The sequence below is a fragment of the Salvelinus sp. IW2-2015 genome, unplaced genomic scaffold (genome assembly GCF_002910315.2).
Source record: "Salvelinus sp. IW2-2015 unplaced genomic scaffold, ASM291031v2 Un_scaffold1999, whole genome shotgun sequence".
In the NCBI taxonomy this organism is placed as follows: Eukaryota; Metazoa; Chordata; class Actinopteri; order Salmoniformes; family Salmonidae; genus Salvelinus; species Salvelinus sp. IW2-2015.
The window spans coordinates 52,239-66,397 of NW_019943349.1; the positions used below are offsets into that span (position 1 = coordinate 52,239).

Here is a 14,159-nt window from a genome sequence, read left to right on the forward strand (position 1 = left end):
GTCATGCAAATGTTTTATAGTATTATAATATTGTGCTACAATTACGCATATTTCGTATACTCCAATTGTTATTTTAGATAGTATTCCTTCACCCCATCTACGAAACGGGAGTTGCCGTCCACTTTTGAGTTAAGCGTTCCTGTCCTGCTCGGGGGGAGTGATGTCACTGATGGAATGTGATCGTTTCGCGAATCTCTCACCCTCACGAGTCAGTATACTTTTCATTGCTTTTTAAATCATAAAACAGCTTGTTCCGCATGGACAAAGACGATTGTTCGTAGAGAGACTCAAAGAAAAGTACATTTTCGCTGTTAGTCTGCATTCTAGGACAGTTGCTCAATGGTTTATCATTAAACATTTTGTGGATCGAACAACATAGTTGGCTATATTTCAACTGGGTGACAATGATATAATGTCTAGTAGCTAAATGTTGACCTTTGTGACGTACGCTTTGCTGTAAACTAGAACGTCGACATTTATTGTCCTAAAATACCCCATTTTGTCGATTGAAGATAATCAGGACAGGGCTACAGTCGAGCAAGGACAAGACATCACCCTCAGCATTTTGTTTGCATTTGATCTACAGCGACATACAACAATGTTAACCCAGGTATGTATGGTTTATTACATTCTTATTAGCATGCATTCTTGGTACGTTCTTTCCAACGTGGTAAGAAGAAACAAGGTTCGGTGTAAACTACTAGCCGCTTGTGTGTGGTGTGTCCAGGGCGCGCGACTTGGACAACGGCAATGTTCTTTCCGCGTAGCCTAAAGAATCAAACCCCTCAAATGATGGTCAGTGAAGAAAGCATCGACGATGGACTTCGTGTGAAACATGTCTACTAGTTTATTGTGTGTCCAAAAATCGTTGACACAACTTATTTTATTACTGCGCAGCATCGAGTGTGTGTAGCCTAGGCTAGACTACAGAAGCCATGTCAGGAGGAATTCTATTGTGTCACCGAAATATTTGGTTCTCCGCTCATTGATTTACATTCCTAACTTTAAGTAAATTACAAATTAGATCAGTGAGTAGACTAGACTAGGATGCCATTTGATCAAGCTCTCTAGTTTAGAGAAACTATTTGAAGAAGAGAAGGCTACATTTTATTAGCCTACTTCAACAGTCTAACCCACTGTCATTAATCTTTGGTGACCGCCCAGCAATCAGGTTACGATTAAGTGTCATCTTCGTCGCCATCTTTAGATAAATGATCCTCTCCTGTCCTTAAAAGTAATTTGAAGTGATTTTGGGCACCGTGTTTGTCTCGTTATGCGTTGATCAGTTCCTATGCAGACGACCCCTGTGTAGAGTACAGACATGGAGTCGATATTTTCCTGACTGTCAAGTCTCGTATGGGATGGTAATGACAATAATACTAGCCAGCCTATAACGTTATACGAAAAGTTGTCTTGTTGAAATTACGCCTAGGCTACCTTTGCCGCTCGGAGAAACCATCGAGACCGGCTTCGTTGTCTGTGTTTCTGTCATACGTTCGCCTACAGTCCGTTTCAGCCCTCGTTTCCTCCCCTCCCCCATTAGCCCTTCCGCTCCGGCTTTAAACACTCCGATACAATGTTGCCATTAAGTGATACATAATGTCCAATCGAGTTGCAAGTTGCAAAAGTGTTGCAATAGCTTCAGTATATCAACACAGGTATATGCAATATCCACTAGTCGTTCTTGGACTATAGGGTACGTTTTCCTGCTTTGTAGGCTATTTGGCTACACGTTTTTGAAACGGCTGTCCATTTTGTGTCATTCCCGTGTGAGGCGTTCTGAAAGTTTATTTCGGTAATCTTAGCCTAAAGTTGTGTGTTCTTTCAAAGCACAACTCTAGATTTATTGCATACTCTTATTATTCTTCTTTTCCCACTTGCTCTATTGCTTAAACTGATTAAGCTATTAACACTCAGCACACCGGAAATCAATAACTACTAGAATGGCCATGAGGGTCAGCAGTTATTTCAATTGTGTAACTGTTCCATAATCAGTGGCGATAGTCATTGAGAGCAATGAAAAAAGAATATTGAGTTAATAAAGCGGCATACAAACATGGTCTCTTGTTTTGCTTTCTTGAGTAAGACAGCTCCAAAATGCAGGTGTTTCAGCTTAGCTCAGTGCTCTCTGTGATGGTGGAGCGCCCAGCGGAAAATACAGAGCGGAATGGTTGGTCATTTTTTCTAGTTGAGCCGTTATTGGCTCAGTGTTCTGTCACTCATGGGGACACTACGTCACCGCAAATTCTACGGGGAGAGCTTGAAAAAATGCAAGCCCCTTGGGTGCTGCCATAGAGTTATATTAGAAGTGCCCATCGAAGAAGGCTCAAGGTCATTGGTCACAGATAAAATGGGGTCAAATCCCATTTGATCTACCCTAGCTTTGATTGGACTGATCATGTCAACATCATACTTTCAAAATCTTAGCTAGAAAGCTAGACAAGCAGTCATCATCATGAATCACGTTGACAATCTACTGGCAAATCCTTTTCAATCCTTGTCATATGAAGAGAAATGAGAAAACATCTGTATGAAAAGGGTCTGAATACAWGAGAATTGTGCATCACATATAACGCTGTTAAACTGGGAWTACTGGGGAAATCAAACGTTGTGGCTCAGCTAGACATATAGACGAGCCATCAACCTTCACAACCAACAAACGGAGGAGAATAGGTACGTGCTTGACACAATTATAGCATGTATTAAATTGTGGCATTTGTGAGACAGCACTGCGGGGCCATGACTCCTTGAACCCAGGCGTTTTCAGGTGTATTTTTGAGACCATGCGTGAAGGAGATTACAGGCTACAAAGGCTTTATGACGACCAACCCATTTTGGATTGTATGTATGAAGTGTACAGAGAAGCTATAYCTAAGYAGATGTCTGAGACTCCTTTTGCYTCTGTACAGGTAGATGAGACCACTGACGACTCCTGTAAGTCACAGATGGTAATAGTGCTGCGCTACATGAAAGGGAAAGGAGGATACCTAGTCAGTTGTCCAACTGAATGTATTCAACTGAAATGCGTCTTCCGCATTTAACCCAACCCCTCTGAATCAGAGAGGTGCGGGTGGCTGCCTTAATGACATCCACGTCTTCGGCGCCAGACAACAGTGTGTGTGAGAGTCCTAGCGCCACTGAATGTCAAGGAGAAGCTGTTTGCACAAARCTACGATGGTGCAGCAATGATGAGTGTTAATGTACGTGTTGTCCAAACGGTATTGAAGGAGACRTACCCAAACGTACAATTTGTGCACTGTTATGCACACCAACTGAATCTAACACTTKAGCAACTTTGTGCAGGGAGAGTGAGTGTGCTTAAAGTGTTTTCTGCAGACCTATCCTCCTTTTTCACTGGCTCACCCAAAAGACTCCGCTCTCACGGAATCAATGAACAGACAGGTCCCCAGGCCACCGGGCACACGATGGAATTTTAAAAGCAGAACCGTCAATGCTGTGTGGGAGGACCGTGAGACACTGGCCCAGTGCATGGAGGACATTAAAGAATAAAACCATCACACGCAACTCCATGGGCCAGAAAAGGTTAAATGCATTGGCCATGCTGTCAATCCAGCATGACTTCATCCAGAGAATGCCAGACTTTGATGACAAGGACCACCATGCCAACTTCCTGTTCAAGTGAGCACAAGTGAGCACAACAATAGTGAGTCCATAAATATGTCTAGTATGCTGCTATATAAGTGATGTAATATGCCAAGGAGATATGTATACTGTAGCTAAGAAAGTAATACTATGTGTATGTTGTGTAGTAAACAGTTCGTAGCCAATGTGTCTCACCCTAATAATGTTGTCCCTTTCCCCCTTAGAACATTGCCTACTGTTCTGACTTGGTGGTGACCATGTAGCCTGTAGCCTGTTTTAGAGAAATCTCATCTTCGAATATTGTAACAGCTTTCATTGTCTGCTTATGTGCCCATGTTAATTTAGCCAAATGTTCGGACTTGGTGTACAGAGAGAATACTGTAAGAAAGGCCCATGTTCTGAATTATGTCGCTGTCCATTTCAAAGTGCTGAACGAATAGGCGGCATATAGGCTACATCCGTTTCAGCTCGCTCATGTCTTAATCAAAATTACGGCTTGCCTCTTAACCGCTTATCATCATCTATGCCATAGTTTGTACATCTGCATTGTTATATTGCATATATATGTCTATCTCATTAGTATCTTATTAYTAATTTTAGGCAGTGTTAGAATGWTGCATTTAATTGTTTTTCTTACTTTGTGTGTTATAATTATCTCTGGTGCTTTTCTCCACAAGGAGGGTGGTAAGTTACAGACCCAACAACATTATATTTTAGTATCCCCTCATCATAACCATGTTTGCCAGTGACAGTCTCTTCCCATTCAAATATTTTTGTTCAACAAAAAGTTCAGTAATAGACCCATTTCAGTTCATAGTGCGAGGGTTTTCTTGTCAGTGCGTCTGTATATTGTCTATAAAAGTGGATCCTCGTGATTGTATTGTCCTTCCTTTTTAGARCACATAGGACTAATAAAATACTTCAAATGGTAGGCTAACCGCTGAGTCTGGGTCTCTTTCTCGCTATCTGTGGTGACTTAAAGAAGAGTAAAGTTAAGGCCTCAACATCTATCTGAATTTCTGTCGCTGTCCTTTTTGAAYTAGCTGAACGAATAGGSCTACCTCATCACAGCTCATTTGCTTGCACTCGCTTATACTTAGAGCTAAGTGTTAATTATATAAGAACAAACATTGTGAATTTACTGAACATAAATGTAATAATGTTTGTGTATGGTTCAAAAGTCAAAACTGTCACGTTGTATAAAGCAGTTGTTCTCTAACTTTTTATAGTCCCGTACCCCTTCAAACATTCAACCTCCAGCTGCGTACCCCCTCTAGCACCAGGGTCAGGCATTTGAGTTCATTTGCCACACAAAAAAATCATACAATGATGGAAAGACCTGGTGTGTTTGTCCTTGTTAATGCAGACAGAAAAGAGCTCCAACTTCTTAATCATAGCCTCAATTTGTCCCACACATTGAATATAATTGCGGATAGTCCCTGTAATCCTAGATTCAGATCATTCAGGCAAGAAAAACATCACCCAATCGTGTGAGAACTCGTCGTCATGCAAGCGGTCAGACAATGGTGAAAAATATGGTCAGTAAAGAACTTTAAGCTCATCTCTCAATTAAAAAAAAACATGTCAGTACTTTTCCCCTTGATAACCAGCGAACTTATGTATGTTGTAAAAGCATTACATGGTCGCTGCCCAGATTACATAATGTAGAAAATACACGAGAGTGCAGGGGCCTTGCTTTAACAAAGTTAACCATTTTCACTGTAGTGTCCAAAACATCTTTCAAGCTTCCAGGCATTCCCTTGGCAGCAAGAGCCTCTTGGTGGATGCGCAGTGTACCCAAGTGGGCGTCGGGCGCAAGCTTGCACGCTGTTACCACTCCACTATATGTCTCCATGCCATGGCTTTTGCGCCATCAGTACAGATACCAACACATCTTGACCACCGAAGTCCATTTGATGTCACAAAGCTGTCCAGTACTTTAAAAATATCCTCTCCTGGTGTCCTGTTTTCCAGTGGTTTGCATAAGAGGATGTCTTCCTTAATTGACCCCACATAAACGTAACAGACATATACCAGGAGCTGTGCCAGGCCCGCCACGTCGTTGACTCATCCAGCTGTAACGCATAGAATTCACTGGCTTGTATGCGAAGCAGTAATTGTTTCAAACATCTCTGCCATGTCACTGATGTATCATGAAACAGTGTTGTTGATGAAGACATTGTCTGTAAAGTTTTTTTTGTCCTGTTCCCCCATCACTGTCCCAGCCATATCTGCAGCAGCAGGAAGAATTAAGTCCTCCACAATAGTATGGGGCTTGCCTGTCCTAGCCACTTGGTAGCTCACCATATAAGATGCTTCTAGCCCCTTCTTATTTATGGTATCTGTTGCTTTTATACATGTCTTATTACTCGAAAGTCGTCTTAATCCTCGTTCAAAAACTCCCGTAGCTTATTTTTCAAATCGGCATGTTTCGTTTCAAATGTCTGCGCAAGAGTGAAGGTTTCATTGAGTTTAATAGTACTTTTGCACATATAACACACTGTGGCTGAGGAAAGGCACTACTTCCAATATAGTGAACCCCAAATCAATGTAGTTCTTATCATTTTTGCTCCTCTTTTGATGCCAACGTCCTGTCTGTTGTGCGTGCTTTCCCGGGTAAGGGGGCAGTAGCTCTTCGGCTGCATCAGATTCACAACTGTCAGTGGTCCATGCTAGCTGGGCTAACAACAAATGTAGAATTACTGATGCTAGCATTGGATGTGCTCGTGAAAGCAGAACAACTTGTGTCATCGGCAGGTGCAGGTGTAGTACTGCAGGTAGTAGCAGTACTACCAGTAGAGCTGGTATGTTTTCTATGGACGCGGCCTTACTTTTTTAACCATTTATCCATTTTCGAGCAAACGGAATGAGCAGCAGCTATGTTGTCTACATACAGCGAGATTCCAACGGTTAATGTGATTGGATGGTAATTATTTGACTAGGCTACCTGTATTTGACTTCGTGTTATTTCGCTGAACACTATATGGTTTAATTTATTTTGGCAGTGAAACGAGGCTACTCAGGCGAGAAAAAGACCTCACCCAAATGTATAGCCCCATTGGAAAATGTAAATGGCCTATTTGATATATTTATTTATTTTTTTTTTTAAATGTGAACTCATTTTTATTTGGCGTACCCCAACGGCATTTTGTGTACCCCAGTTTGGAATACCTGATATAAAGGATTTGAGAAAGGCGCAGGAATACGTAATATTGGTTTTAATTCTTCACCCAATATAACATCCAGTGAAGCACCGGGGACGAAGCCCAAAACAAACACGTATACAAAAACACAGGGATGTAACCCAAACAAAAGAGTGAGGTTAAACCTCTAATAAATACACGGGACGAGACCCGTAATAACAAGTGCACGACAGTACACGGGACGAGACCCGTAATAACTAGTACACCATACACGCGGGACGAATGCCGAAACAACAAAGCACAGGTACTCACAAGACCAACGGACATGGGAACAATAACCGACCAAAACAATGGTGAACAGAGGGCACATATATACAATTACTAATCAGGGGGAATGGGAACCAGATGTGTATAARGAGACAGTTCAGTGACGCCTAGAAGGCCGGTGACGTAGACCTCCGGAACTGGTGCACGGAATGAGCAGCAGTACCGGGGGAATCCGTGACAAAAACTCATGTGGACATGAATTATTACTGAAGGAGAATGCCGTTCTTATCCAGTWACACAAATCCACAAGGAATCAGTAGAAACCATATTTATTTAAGCAAGTCAGCCATAAGCTCRACTCTCAGGACAGCTTTATSTAGACTCTAAAAGTTTGCACTGTTTATCATCGTTACAGTGCATTTAATGTATTGTTTAGAGTTGTGTGGTGGCTTCGCTGGCATGCATCTAAAATAATTGGTTGTTTTCCCCACCAAGATTGACATGCTAAAATCGCCACTGTCCATAATAAATAATACATTGCTAAATGAATGATTGTATTGTGTTATAATAGGTCATAAGAAACCTCAGGACACCAAATGTAAATTGTAATCAGTCAGAAAATGTACTGGTTGATCCAGAAGCACATAGACTGGAGTGTATTTTTTGACTGTAAGACAACAGTTTCCCATCTAGCCCGTCCAAGCTACACCTAAACTATATTGAAACTAATTTCACACATATTATAATAATAATAGATGTGGCCTAAAGAAAATATTTATTTGACAATGGTATGATGGGTAACAATAATATCAATTGAGAATGAAGAGACTGATGACCAATGCACGAGCACATTGTGCATTGATAAACGCACCAGGGCATTGGAAATGAAGGGACCGGAGCTTATTCCATATCAGTCTACAGAGGTCCATGCAGGCCAGATYTTTTGATTGCTATACCCTATCTGAAAGAGCAGATTCCAAGGTTTCTAATGGAGCTATTTTTGCCAAACAACTCTACAAATTGTGCAGATCGTCTCTGTTTCAAAGTATTTATTTTTCCTAGAACAACCGAGGCTCCATACACATGCCTCCCGCGCTTTGCTCGCGGCAGTTTACTATTGCACTTAGGTGCYTTTTGTTTCAGCTCGCCAGGTGCACCGAGTAGGCGGAGTTTGCTSTCAAGGCCAATAGAATGGTCTCAAATGCACACACTCTGCCTACCCGGTGCTACGGGCCAGCTGCATGGACAGGAGGGACTCAGCACGTTATAATGTGGTTATTAATGTTCTAAAWTAACAAGGTGTTTGTTTGTTTCCACAGAGAAAGAGAAAACGCACTGTGGAGGACTTCAACCAGTTTTGCACCTTTGTGTTGGCCTATGCTGGATACATCCCCTATCAAACAGAGGTAGGTTGATAAAACACAGATTTTTCCTGTTCAAGTAAGACTGAGATGTAGCTTATTAACACCAAATTGCTCTTATAATMAATTGATGTCTTATTGTTTCTACACTGAACAAAAATATAAACGCAACATGTAAAGTGTTGGTCCCATTTTTCATGCGCTGAAATAAAAGATCCCAGAAATGTGCCATARAAAAAAGCTAATTTCTCTCAAATTTTCTGCACAAGTTATTTTAAATCCCTGTTAGTGATAATTTCTCRTTTGCCAAGATAATCRATCCAKCTGACASGTGTGGCATATCAAGAAGCTGATTAAACAGCATGATCATTACACAGCTGCACCTTGTGCTGGGGACAATGAAAGGCCACTCTAAAATGAGCAGTTTTATCGCACAACACAATGCCACAGGTATCAAGTTTTGAGGGAGCGTGCAATTGGCATGCTGACTGCAGGAATGTCCACCAGAGCTGTTGCCAGAGAATTCCATGTTCATTTCTCTACCATAAGCCGCCTCCAACGTTGTTTTAGAGAATTTGGCAGTACGTCCAACCAGCCTCACAACCGCAGAGCATGTGTATGGCGTCATGTGGGCAGGTGGTTTGCTGATGTGTACAGAGTGCCCCATGGTGCCAGTAGGGTTATGGTATGGGCAGGCATAAGCTACGGACAACAAACACAATTGCATTTTATCAAAAGCAATTTGAATGCACAGAGATACCATGACGAGATCCTGAGGCCCATGGTTGTGCCACTCATCCACCGCCATCACCTCATGTATTAGCATGGTAATACACGGCCCCATGTCGCAACGATCTGTACACAATTCCTGGAAGCTGAAAATGTTCCAGTTCTTACATGGCCTCGATACTCACCAGACATGTCACCCATTGATCAAGTTTGGGATGCTCTGGGTCGACGTGTACAACAGTGTGTTCCCGCCAATATCCAGCAACTTCTCACTGCCATTGAAGAGGAGTGGGACAACATTCCACAGGCCACAATCAACAGCCTGATCAACTCTATGTGAAGGAGATGTGTCGTGCTGCATGAGGCAAATGGTGCTCACACCAGATACTGACTGGTTTTCTGATCTAAGCCCCTACTTTTTTTAAAGGTATCTGTGACCAACATATGCATATCTGTATTCCCAGTCATGGGAAATCAATAGATTAGGGCCTAATTTATTTATTTCAATTGACTGATTTCCTTATATGAACTGTAACTCAGTAAGATCTTTGGAATTGTTGCGTGTTGTGTTTTAATATTTTTGTTCAGTATATTTCTGTTGAATGAGGTCTCCAGTTCTGCTGTTTTTTCAATGGTGATATATCCCCTGTAGGATTGGTGGTGTAGTGACAGCAAGCCCAGTGACAGKAACCCCTGCAGCAGCAGCCACAGTACCAGTCCATGGGCCTACCAGTCCTCTCCTAACTCAGACTGTGGCTCCTCCACTCAGAGCCAGAAGGAGAAAGGGAAGGAGGTGAAGAGGAGGAGGTCAGACAAGAAGCCTGCTGGGCCTGGCCAGGGGGAGAAGAAGCCTAGAGGAGGAAGTGCCAAAAAGTCTCCCAATACGAAACAGGCTGCCCCTACATCAACAGTCAGCAGAACGCCAGAGCTCCATGAGCAGCACCAGCCCCAGTCTGAACGGACCAACTTCAACAGCTGTCCTACTGACAACAAAACACATCCTCTGACAGCTCCGAAAAGTGACCATYACTGTAAACTTTCCCAATCTTCCCTGACTCAACTCTTCCCTGAAGCCACCTCCAGCAGCTCTCTGTCTGTCCACAGGAACAAGATCAACACCGGTCAGACACACACACCAGACCCTAACGGGTCAGCTGGGAAAACGAATGATGCTACAACCCCTCAGAAGACAGGAAGTGAAGAACTGGAACAGGAAGTGACCGAACATCCTGTTGACATGACAACGACAAGCTGTGAGATGGGGAAGAGCTGTCCTCACAGGCCGGGAGACAGGGAAAAGAAGAGAAGAAAGGAAGAGAATGTGACGAGGGAGAGCTGGGAGGGGTCTGGGAGTGAAGGAAGGATAGACAGTGGTCAGAGGTCAGATATCCTGAGGATGGTGATGGACAGGAGGTTGAGAGGTCAGCTAACTGAAGACCAGGAGACAGGCTACCACACAGAGGAGGGTAGCAGCCCCGACCGGGACCATGGAGGGAGCAACTACCAGACAGACCAGGGAGGGAGCGATGGAGAGGACACATCTGCAGACAACAGCAAGATGGAGGGTGAGTAGAGAGGAACCCCACTTGAGACTTAAGATTAGTCCCAAATGGCACGCTGTGCTCTGTAGCACTAATTTTGACCAGGGCCCATATTCCATATATAGTGAACTACTTTTGATCAGGACCATAGTAGGGCTCTAGTTAAAAGTAATAGGGAACASGGTGCCGTTTTGGATGCAGCTCGCTCATTACCTCGTCACTATCTTCAACCATCATTGCTAGTATAAAACAGAGGCTGTGTTTAATATAATGTCTCTTCTATTTTCTCTCTTAGATGAGGACGACTCGTGGGACCTGATCACTTGTTTCTGCATGAAACCGTTCGCGGGTCGGCCCATGATAGAGTGTAGTGAGTGTGGCACCTGGGTGCACCTGTCCTGCGCTAAGATCCGCCGCACCCACGTTCCTGAAGTCTTCACCTGCCAGCCCTGCCGAGATGCCAAGACCAACATCAGACGSTCCAACCGGGCGCGGATCGCCTCCCGCAAACGCTTCAGCGACTAGAGAGCACCAGTTGGTTCATTGGCTGCGTCCCAATTGGCGGCAGGTAGCCTAGCGGTTAAGAGCATTGGGCCAGTAACCAAAATGTTGCTGGTTCGAATCCCCAAGGTGGAAAAATCTGCTGTTCTGCCCTTGAGCAAGGCAGTTAATTCCAAACAACAACTGCTCCCCGGGCACTGATGATGTCATTAAGGCAGCCCCCTGCACTTCTCTGATTCAGAGGGGTTGGGTTAAATGCAGAAGACACATTTCAGTTGAATGCATCCAGTTGTGTAACTGACTAGGTATCCCCTTTCCTATTCCCTATATAGTGAACTACTTTTGACCAGAGCKCTATGTAGAGAATAGGGTGCCATTTGGGACATTGACCACTAGTGAGCATCAAATTCTTTGCTGGTCCATTCTGCCACTGCACAAACCACCTCCAGCCACCAGGGTTGTGTTCAGTAAGACGCACAGAACATGTAAATTATTGAACAAGTCCAGGTAGTCCTCCCTGTTTCAGTCCTTTTTCTTCCGTTTTGTGCCTAACGAACACGACCCAGGACACTGCCATCAGCAACCAAGCCATGAGTCTARGGTCGTGTTCCTCTGCTCAGACGTTGTATTCATCAACCAATGGTTGCGTACCACATCATCAACTGTGTCGTCGGGCACCAGATTGTTATAACATATGGGGCCGGTTTCACAGACGAGGCTTAAGCTTAGTCCCAGACTAAAATGCCRGTTTGAGCTGTCTTAACTCAAGTCTGTGCAAGTCGCTTTATCTTAAAATAGTCGTAGATTTAGCCTGTTCTGGATAAAACAAAGCCGATTGCAAGAGGGATTAGAGCTACTCTAGGACTAAATTGAAGCTTAAATGAATCCGTCAAAGAGGCAGGTTTAACTTCTGCTTAGTACTGTTTGTGAGGGAYCAGGGACTATTTGGAATATCTAAATGAAGACCAACCTGCACTACAGAGGCCAGCCAGACGAGTACTTGTGGATAGGAGTAATCCATTAAATTACTTGGATGAAATAGCTTTTCGAGACCACTTTCGTATGTACGAAGAAAATGCATTGGAGATAATATCTCTGCTTGAGCCTAGACTTTCCTCTCCATCTCAAAGAGGAAGGCCTTCACCCAATTCTCTCCACGTTCTGATCACGTTGAGGTTTTTGGCATCTGGAATCTTTCATCATGAAACTGGTGATGTGTGTGGTGCCAGAGAAGCAACTGTGTAGAATAGTTCAAAGTCTTCACATCAAGTTTCCTGATTCTGCTGGCCAAGCCAATTATAAAGTACAATTCTYTGAATATGGGCACTTCCCAGGAGTGATTGGCTGTATAGATAGATGTCATGTTCCCATCAAGTGTCCATCAACTCCTGATGCTGAGGAGTACAGGAACCGTATGAACTGGTTTTCCAGCAATGTTCAGGGTGTATGCACTCTTAATTTAGAGTTTTACATTGTTGCACGTTGGAAAGGTGCCACTCACAATTAAGGGTTTTTCGCAACTCTTCATTGTGTGCTCAGTTTCAGAAAGGACAACATAGTGGACTACTACTTGGTGACAGTGGATATGTGTAATTTTTTATTCACTCCATACATAAATCCCACAACAGCTGAGCAGCAGAGATACAACAGAGCTCATATCCGCACGAGAGGGATGGTCGAGCGTATGTTTGGAGTATGGAAAAATCGATTCCAGTGTTTACACAATACACTTGGTTTCAAGCCAAGAAGATGCTGCAAGGTGATCATCGCTACAGCTGTGCTGCACAACTACCTGAAGCAGCATTGCTGTCCTGATCCTCCAATAGAAGATCAGGATCAAGCAGATGTGCCCATGGCTGAGGCAGGCAATGACCAACGAGGACTTGCACACAGAGTTGCTTTCACATTCAGCACGTCAACTAGATGAGATGCATTTAAATATGACATGTATTCATTGTGGCTTATTTCTGCTTTGATAATGTTTGTTCTGTACAAAATTCAAATAGTGTGCAGCAAAATTAAATGAGTGACTAAACCAAGGCTGGTTTAAAATGTAGTTTGTGGTGATTAAAATACACTCATGAATAACCAAATGACAAAACATWWATTTTTTACATATCGTTCACCATGGCTGTTAWGRCACAATTGTCTCATTACTGTATRTATTTTGAATCATRCCTCTCTCGTCCAACTTCATATCCAATTCAACCTGTAGAATTCTCAGTTTCATGTCATTTTCTACTCATGAAATTCTCTGGTTAACTTTTCATGCATGGTCATCTTCTTTGTTCTCTGCTGAAAGGTGGTGGCAGCATCTTCTCTCAGGGATGTTATAGCAGATGGAGGGTACACACTCACTGTGCACTGGCTCTTCCAACCTGTTCAGATTSCTTTCCTCTYYAYAAAGAACACTGTTAGAAGCACAAATAAACTCACATGGTCCTTACAATGAAAGAAGAGTAAAGATTGACACAGACAGTGGAATATATTTACCAAAGGAAGTAACCAATTTACTTTCTTGGTATCTGTACCATTTGTGCTCAGTTCTTCATCTGAACTGTCCAAATGGTCATCTGGTATACCACCCAACCCGAGGTTGGTCATCATCTGGTATACCACCCGGAGGTTGGTCATCATCTGGTATACCACCCGGAGGTGGTCATCATCTGGTATACCACCCGGAGGTTGGTCACATCTGGTATACCACCCAGAGGTTGGTCATCATCTGGTATACCACCCGGAGGTTGGTCATCATTCTTATACCACCCAGAGGTTGGTCATCATCTGGTATACCATCCCAGAGGTTGGTCATCATCTGGTATACCATCCAGAGGTTGGTCATCATCTGGTATACCACCCAGAGGTTGGTCATCATCTGGTATACCATCCAAGGTTGTCATCATCTGGTATACCACCCAGAGTTGGTCATCATCTGGTATACCATCCAGAGGTTGGTCATCATCTGGTATACCACCCAGAGGTTGGTCATCATCTGGTATACCACCCAGAGGTTG

General features: G+C 43.3%; 1 protein-coding gene across 2 annotated transcripts; it reads left to right on the top strand.

Annotated features, from left to right (window-relative positions):
- Nucleotides 1–121: 121 nt before the first annotated feature.
- LOC112072677 (PHD finger protein 13) lies at nucleotides 122–13,185 on the top strand. 2 transcript variants are annotated; one of them, XM_024140065.2, is made up of 5 exons: nucleotides 122–208; nucleotides 513–610; nucleotides 8,333–8,419; nucleotides 9,756–10,668; nucleotides 10,940–13,185. In XM_024140065.2, exons 2-5 carry the CDS (start codon nucleotides 599–601, stop codon nucleotides 11,167–11,169), a joined length of 1,242 nt encoding a protein of 413 aa, XP_023995833.1. In that variant the 5' UTR covers nucleotides 122–208; nucleotides 513–598; the 3' UTR covers nucleotides 11,170–13,185. The 2 variants fall into 2 exon arrangements, 1 of the variants encoding a protein (XP_023995833.1); XR_011476301.1 differs by having other exon boundaries at nucleotides 165–610; nucleotides 10,940–11,923; nucleotides 11,977–13,185.
- The last annotated feature ends 974 nt before the right edge of the window (nucleotides 13,186–14,159 follow it).